Genomic DNA, 7,999 nt, shown 5'->3' with positions numbered 1-7,999 from the left:
TGAATCCCATTCCCATTCATGGGAACTTTTCAATCTCTTACCTTTCCTTCTTTCTTTCCTTCTTCCAAGAGTGGTGCAGCTCCAGAAGAAGTGAAACCGGATGTGTACTGATCAATGTGCAATTTTGGAGAATAAGAAAATTCTGCTATGTTGAAGACTAATGTTCTTAAAATAAAGGAAGACTTTTCTTGAACAAGAGTGAACATTTATTTACAAAATCGAAAACACACTTATAAAACAGTTATGAACAAATTGAAAAAACAAGAATGAACATCTATTTACAAAATCAAAAACACACTTATAAAACAGTTATTAAAAAAGGGAAAAAAACAAGAATGAACATCTATTTACAAATTCAAAAACACACTTATAAAACAGTTATTAAAAAAGGGAAAAAAACAAGAATGAACATCTATTTACAAATTCAAAAACACACTTATAAAACAGTTATTAAAAAAGGGAAAAAAACAAGAATGAACATCTATTTACAAAATCAAAAACACACTTATAAAACAGTAAAAAGAACGAATGAACACATTTATTTACAAAAAAGGAAACACTAAAAGATAACTATTTTTTCTTGCCTTTGGCGGCACGTTGCTCTGCCCTCAGTCGCAGCCTATAATTAGCAATAGGGCTTTTACGGCGGTAAAAGGGGGTTACCTCCAGGGCGGAGGAAGACGGCCCCTGCTGGGCGCACGGCAGCTCCTGGGAGGAGGACGACGCCTCCTGGGCGCACGGCAGCTCCTGGGCGGAGGACGCCGCCTCCTGGGCGCACGGCAGCTCCTGGGCGGAGGACGCCGCCTCCTGGGCGCACGGCAGATCTTGGGCCAGCGGCAGATCTTGGGCCAGCGGCAGATCTTGGGCCAAGGGCAGCTCGTTGGCGGAGGAAGACGGCACGTGCTCGGCGGATGGCAGCTCTTCTTCAAACAGCAGCTCTCGGGCCAAGGGAAGCTCTTCAGCCAAAGGCAGCTCCTGGCCGGAGGGAGACGGCACCTGCTGGGAGAACGGCAGCTCCTGGGCAGAGGGGAGCTCTTGGGCAGAGGGGAGCTCCTGGGCAGAGGGGAGCTCCTGGACAGAGGGGAGCTCCTGGGCAGAGGGGAGCTCCTGGCCGGAGGGAGACGGCACCTGCTGGGAGAACGGCAGCTCCTGGGCAGAGGGGAGCTCTTGGGCAGAGGGGAGCTCCTGGGCAGAGGGGAGCTCCTGGACAGAGGGGAGCTCCTGGGCAGAGGGGAGCTCCTGGGCGGAGGAAGAGGGCACCTGCTGGGCGGAAGGAAGATCCTGGGCCAACGGCAGCTCTTGGGACAGGGGCAGCTCTTGTGCCAAAGGCAGCTCCTGGGCGGAGGAAGAGTGCCCCGTCCGGGCGGACGAGGACGGACCCTCCTCGCTGCTGGACTGGCTGCTGGACTGGCTGCTGGACTGGCTGCTGGACTGGCTGCTGGACTGGCTGCTGGACTGGCTGCTGGAGTCGCCTTCCGACTCCCCCTCCTGGGTGGACTCAGGTCCCGCCCTCTGAAATATGAAATGGAAATAATAAATAATACAGCCAGGCAGCATTAACATTTTCAAGGAAGTGAGTGCCTTCAGGGAAGTGCCAGTGGACACCGCGTCCCTTCCGAATGACAGTCGCTCGGGAAGGGACGCCGTGTCCCCGGTGGCACAATGTTTCACGTCAACGTTGACACTTACCTCTTCTTCAGCGCAGGCTCCCCTTCGTCCTCCGACTCCGAGGACTCGGAGCGGACGACGGTCGCCAGAGAGCCTGACGCTGAAGGGACCTCTGGGTCCGTCGCCTGGACGAACTTCCTCCGGAGCTCGGCCAGAGAAGCGGCGTCCTGCGCCATGGCGTAGTACCGGTCGGCGGTGACCACGTCATGGCACATTGCCTTCGAGACCTTCTGGCGGGAGCCCGGAGAAAGGACGTCTCGTGCCTTGAAAGAGAGAGAAAAAAGGAAATTGTTCGGTGTTTCGTGGTGATTTTGGAGTTTTTCCAAAAGCGAAAAGTCATCGCTACTCACATAGGTGGCCACAGAGGTCCGGAAGTCCGTGAAGGTGGGGAAGCCGGAGAAGCCCATCTCCCTCCAGGCGTTCTGCAGGTGTTGCTGCATATTGTTGATCTTCTGCCCATTCTCGTTGAAGAGCAGAAGATCGGTGGAGGGGTTCAGTTTGCCCCGCAGCTCAGACCAGAGCTCCAGCCAGGCAAACTCGCCCATTGTTAAGTAAAGCTGGGCGGGCCCGAAGGATTTGTTGGTCTTGTGGTCCTTCACCTGTAGTGCAAAAGGAGAGGGTGATGACATGCGAACTATACTGAATGACAGGGACTCAGGTGGCTCTAACGTGATGTGTTCAACTATAAGTTGAAGAGGAAAAAAAATAACAACAAAAAAAAAAAACAATCACACACACACACACTTACATTGATCACAAAGCCGGAGGTACCGGACTTTGCGTCCTCCCGGGCCTCGTCCAGCTCTGCGACCTTCATGTTGGTCAGCACGCCGGTTCTATGGCCGTAAATGCTAGACAGGTAGGCACTCAGGTAGCCATAGAACCGGCGCATGTTTGGATGGGTTGGCCTCTCGTTGAAAGCCTCTAAACATACAAATAAGAACCGAGGTAAGTGACTAGATAAGTAAGTGAAAAGTGGCACTTACTGCCAGCAAGCTAGCTAGCTAGAGTAAGTGAAAAGTGGCACTTACTGCCAGCAAGCTAGCTAGCTAGCTAGCTAGCTCGGCCATCCAGGAATGGAGTTTAGGGTCTCCCTGGTGACAGCACATCAGGAAGGGCCACTGAGGAGACCTAAACTCCATTCCAGAATGGCAGCCAGCGAGCTAGCTAACTCGCTAACTGCCATCCAGGAATGGAGTTTAGGGTCTCCCTGGTGACAGCACATCAGGGAAGGGCCACTGAGGAGACCCTAAACTCCATTCCAGAATGGCAGCCAGCGAGCTAGCTAGCTAGCTGGCTGCCATCCAGGAATGGAGTTTAGGGTCTCCCTGGTGACAGCACATCAGCTAAGTTTCGGAATACATTAAAGAATTTTAAACAAGTCTTACCGAGGATCTGCGGGATGACCTTCTGTGCTTTCCTCCGGCAGGCAGAGAGGTCGGCTTTTGGGATTACCTTCTTGGATTTGGACTTCTTGACCTGCAGCTGCCGGAGGAGCACATGCCTGGACAGCTGTCGGAGGCCCGTCGACACTGCCCTCAGAGCTGCCACCAGGGACTTCTTGGGGACCCGTGAGCTGGAGGGCGGCGTGTCCCTGAAGTAGGTGAGGAACTCCAGCACGTTCCCCATGTACAACTTCACCGTTGTCACTGCCTTGCCCTGCTGCGTCAGCTTTTCCGGCCAGCTTTTCAGAGAGAAATTAAATTAGATTAAATCAGATTAGATTAAATTAAATTAAATTAAATTAAACATCAAAACATAACACACACATTAATTATTAGGAATAAGATGGATGATACTTACTCATGGATCTTCGTTACATTGCAAAGGAAGGTCCAGTTGGCAATCACCGTCCTCCCCTCGTTCATGTACTGGAGAAACTGCATCACCCGCCCGATCTTTGACTTTTGGTTCTCCTCCTGTTTCGGAGTGGCGAAGGAGCCCTTGAGGTGAGCCCAATAGCCCTCGACGAACAGGACTGAAGAAGAAAAGGTTTCAAAATTAACTTGCATGGCTTATAAAATAGAAATATGTAGCAGCTAGCAGTGACATTACTTACGGATTTGGACGGGAAATGCAGCCGTGTACTGTTTGAGCACCGAGAGGGAAACGGCGGCAGCGGCATCCCCCCCCCGATCCTCAGAAGGCCCCTCCTCTTCCAGGAAGTCCTCCGGGAGATCCTCCATCAGATCCTCCAGGGATCCAGGGACGGCGGCGGAGGCAGAGGACGAGGAGGCGGCAGCAGCACCAGCAGCAGCAGCAGCAGCAGCAGGGGCGGGGGCCGCAGCGGCCGCAGCATTGGAATTCTGAAGGGGCCCGGAAGGAAGGCAGCAAATAAGGTAAGTGCAATTAAGGAGACCCGGATCCTATTCCCGGATGACAGCTAGCTGCTTGCAGCTAGCTGGCATCAGGGAAACCGGTTAGGGTCTCCCAGGTTGCAGCAAATCACATAAGTGCAATTAAGGAGACCGGATCCTATTCTCGGATGACAGCTAGCTGCTTGCAGCTAGCTGGCATCAGGGAAACCGGTTAGGGTCTCCCAGGTTGCAGCAAATCACATAAGTGCAATTAAGGAGACCCGGATCCTATTCCCGGATGACAGCTAGCTGCTTGCAGCTAGCTGGCATCAGGGAAACCGGTTAGGGTCTCCCAGGTTGCAGCAAATCACATAAGTGCAATTAAGGAGACCCGGATCCTATTCCCGGATGACAGCTAGCTGCTTGCAGCTAGCTGGCATCAGGGAAACCGGTTAGGGTCTCCCAGGTTGCAGCAAATCACATAAGTGCAATTAAGGAGACCCGGATCCTATTCCCGGATGACAGCTAGCTGCTTGCAGCTAGCTGGCATCAGGGAAACCGGTTAGGGTCTCCCAGGTTGCAGCAAATCACATAAGTGCAATTAAGGAGACCCGGATCCTATTCCGGATGACAGCTAGCTGCTTGCAGCTAGCTGGCATCAAGAAATCGGTTAGGGTCTCCCAGGTTGCAGCAAATCAAGTGCAATTAAGGAGACCGGATCCTATTCCGGATGACAGCTAGCTGCTTGCAGCTAGCTGGCATCAGGAAACCGTTAGGGTCTCCCAGGTTGCAGCAAATCACATAAGTGCAATTAAGGAGACCCGGATCCTATTCCCGGATGACAGCTAGCTGCTTGCAGCTAGCTGGCATCAGGGAAACCGGTTAGGGTCTCCCAGCTTGCAGCAAATCAGGTGGCAACAGCAAATCAGGTGGCAACAGCAAATCAGGTGGCAGCAAATCTGGTCAGTCTTTGAAGATCTTCAAGAATTGTACATACCTGCTCCAATGCTGCGATCCTGGCCTTCGCCCGCTTCACCCACCGCTGCTTCAGCCGCAGCTGCTTTCTGAGGATCTCTACCTCCTTCTGGTAGGCCTGGCACTGAGCACACGAGGAGTCCACCACGTCTGCGGAATCGTGGATCAGCTCCTCGTGGTCAGTGCCAATGTCCAGGTTAGAGATAATGGGGGGGGTAGGGTGGGAGGCCCTAAGCGCCCTTAGAGCATCCACCGTCACCTTCTTTTTCAGATCCTCGATGATCTTCTGGATGGCGCCGTCCTCCATCTCGCTGTGCCCCACCAACAGGTGCCGGTCCACACGCGTCTTCGAAAAGCCACATCCTGGGACCGGGCAGGGAAGATGGCGGAAGTTGACCCTGCCGCTCCCATAATTAATCAGGATGCGCCGCTCCTCCGGGTTTTTAACGGCATGCCGGCCAACCAAATGCCTGCCCAGGCAAGAATAGGTGATTTGGCAAAGGGGGCACTTGGCAGGCTCCTTGGGAGGGGTCATTTCTTTGGATAACATGATAAAAGAGAAATAAGAAAGAAAGAAAGTTAAAAAAAGAAATGAAATGAAATGAAATGTAACAAGGGACCTGCCCCGCCCGCCCCCGACACGAAATCATGAGCTCGCTGCCACAGAGGACAACCAAAAGGATGCCCGACATGGCAGCAACGAAGCCAAAAGAGCACAGAAAAAATTGTTTTGAAATGTAAAAATAGTGCAAATCACTCGTACATTCACTTAAGTGCATGAAATATAGGAAAAGAAAAAAAAAATAGAGGAAAATATAGGAAAACGGCACCAATTGGCTGCAATTAACTACCGTTTGGAAGCAAGCAGGCACGTGTTCTCTTAAAAATAGGCCTAAATAGAGACATTTTAGTGCTATTAAGCGATTAAAAACAACTTTCCGTCGAGTGAGAGTGTAAAATTAACTTAGAAATTCGTGCAATGCAGGAAAAGTGAAAAAAACGCACCAATTGGCTGCAATTAACTACCGTTTGGCACGTGTTCTCTTAAAAATAGGCCTAAATAGAGAAATTTTAGTGCTATTAAGCGATTAAAAACAACTTTCCGTCGAGTGAAAGTCTAAAATTAACTTAGAAATTCGTGCAATGCAGGAAAAGTGAAAAAACGGCACCAATTGGCTGCAATTAACTACAGTTTGTAGCAGGCACGTGTTCTCTTAAAAATAGGCCTAAATAGAGACATTTTAGTGCTATTAAGCGATTAAAAACAACTTTCCGTCGAGTGAAAGTCTAAAATTAACTTAGAAATTCGTGCAATGCAGGAAAAGTGAAAAAACGGCACCAATTGGCTGCAATTAACTACAGTTTGAAGCACGCAGGCACGTGTTCTCTTAAAAATAGGCCTAAATAGAGACATTTTAGTGCTATTAAGCCATTAAAAACAACTTTCCGTCGAGTGACAGTCTAAAATTAACTTAGAAATTCGTGCAATGCAGGAAAAGTGAAAAAACGGGACCAATTGGCTGCAATTAACTGCAGATTGGAAGCAGGCAGGCACATTTTCTCCTAAAAAAGGCACATTTAGTGCTATTAAGTGATTATAAACAACTTACCGTCGAGTGAAGGGCCCAAACTTGTGGGAAAAACAACGCTGCTCCTCCGTTGCAAGGTCCCTGCGAATGAGCGCAGCTTAACAAGCTACACCTGCACTTCAAACGCCAATCAGGTCATGTGACATGCAGTGGCTCCTCTATGGCTGGAGCTATTAACAAGCGTTAACAAGCACTTAACTCAGCGCTGTGGCAAAGTAGGGACTTGCTTTGCTTTGCTTTAGTAAATAAATAAAGAAATAAAGCCGTTTTAACAATTGTACCTCTTTAAAAACAAGTCCACACTCTCAACTGCTGCAGCTCTGAGCGCTGTGGAAAATTAGTGACTTGCTTTGCTTTGCTTTGGTAAATAAATAAAGAAATAAAGCCGTTTTACAATTTTACCTCTTTAAAACAACTCAACAGTCTCTCCAAGCAAAGCACATGTGCTCTGACGAACTGTTTTGGTTTTTTTACACTTTTCAACGGGGACTTAGAGCTATGAATACTCTGGAATTACAGCGTACTCACACAGGTCCGCTGTCATGGCGGAGTGGTTAAGACACCGGACTCTCGCCCAGGAGAGCGGGGATCGAAGCCAGCCTGGTGCGCTCACTGTTTTTTTTTTTTTTTCTTGTTTTTTTTTTCTCCCTCCCCTGCGCTGGGACCCTCACACACAGCGGGAAGGAGAAACAGGAGCAGCAGGGTGCTGTTTATACTGTTTCAATCAATCAATCAATCAATCAATCAATAAATCACTTTATTTTGGTAAATTGTCCACATTAAACACAAGAAACAGCAAAAGAAAAAAAGAAAGAAAGCAATAAACAGAGCCAAGAAAGGACATAACTTTAATTCATCATTCAATTCATTCCACAGTTTCACACCAATAACTGAAACACATCTAGACTTTATCTGACTTTTCTCTTTTGCACATTCAAGCACATAAACAAACCTGGCAAATTAGATTGATTTTCTCTTAACTTAAATAATTTCTGAATACCAGAAGGAAGACTTTTATTCAATGCTTTATACATTATTTCCAGTATTTTTTTTATAAACAATATCTTTAAATTTTAATATTTTACTTTGAATAAAGAGTTTATCAGTTATCCCACCTTCTTTATAACCCTTGTAGCTTGCTTTTTTTTGCAACTTAACTAGTATATCAACAGTTGTTTCACGTGCATTTGCCCAGATTTATCAGCAATAAGAAAAAATAAGGCATAACCAAAGAGGAATATATAACATGCAAGCCTTTAACATTTATTAAATCTTTTATTTTAAACAGTATGTATTCCAACACTTTTTGCAACAACCTTATTTCTAATATGTCCTATGTGAGGCTTCCAACTAAGTTTATCATCTATGATAATCCCTAAAGATTTTCTCTCATAAACTCTTTCAATTTCAACTCCATCTATGCATAACTTTACATTATTATAGTTCCGATTACCAGAGAAAACCAGGAAT

At 47.9% G+C, this 7,999-nt stretch overlaps 1 protein-coding gene across 1 annotated transcript; it reads right to left on the bottom strand.

The window, feature by feature from the left end:
- Positions 1-516: 516 nt before the first annotated feature.
- Positions 517-5,475, bottom strand: LOC122833009. The gene is made up of 8 exons (XM_044120302.1): positions 4,963-5,475; positions 3,728-3,974; positions 3,472-3,646; positions 3,057-3,352; positions 2,417-2,592; positions 2,019-2,267; positions 1,690-1,931; positions 517-1,510 (listed from the first exon to the last, which is right to left on the bottom strand). The coding sequence occupies exons 1-8, from the start codon at positions 5,473-5,475 to the stop codon at positions 571-573; spliced, it is 2,838 nt and encodes a 945-aa protein (XP_043976237.1). The 3' UTR covers positions 517-570.
- Positions 5,476-7,999: the final 2,524 nt, after the last annotated feature.

Source organism: Gambusia affinis, linkage group LG06 (assembly GCF_019740435.1).
Source record: "Gambusia affinis linkage group LG06, SWU_Gaff_1.0, whole genome shotgun sequence".
NCBI lineage: Eukaryota > Metazoa > Chordata > Actinopteri > Cyprinodontiformes > Poeciliidae > Gambusia > Gambusia affinis.
Note: the sequence above shows the minus strand (reverse complement) of the source record. Positions and strands in the feature narration are given on the sequence as shown.

What these genes read in the sequence shown, in the direction of transcription:
- LOC122833009 (XM_044120302.1), bottom strand. Translation starts at nt 5,475, where the DNA reads ATGACCCCTCCCAAGGAGCCTGCCAAGTGCCCCCTTTGCCAAATCACC. An exon ending in TGCATTTCCCGTCCAAATCC is followed by an intron (nt 3,647 to 3,727) that starts GTAAGTAATGTC and finishes TTTCTTCTTCAG; the next exon opens with TCCTGTTCGTCGAGGGCTAT. An exon ending in GGACCTCTGTGGCCACCTAT is followed by an intron (nt 1,932 to 2,018) that starts GTGAGTAGCGAT and finishes CTCTCTTTCAAG; the next exon opens with GCACGAGACGTCCTTTCTCC.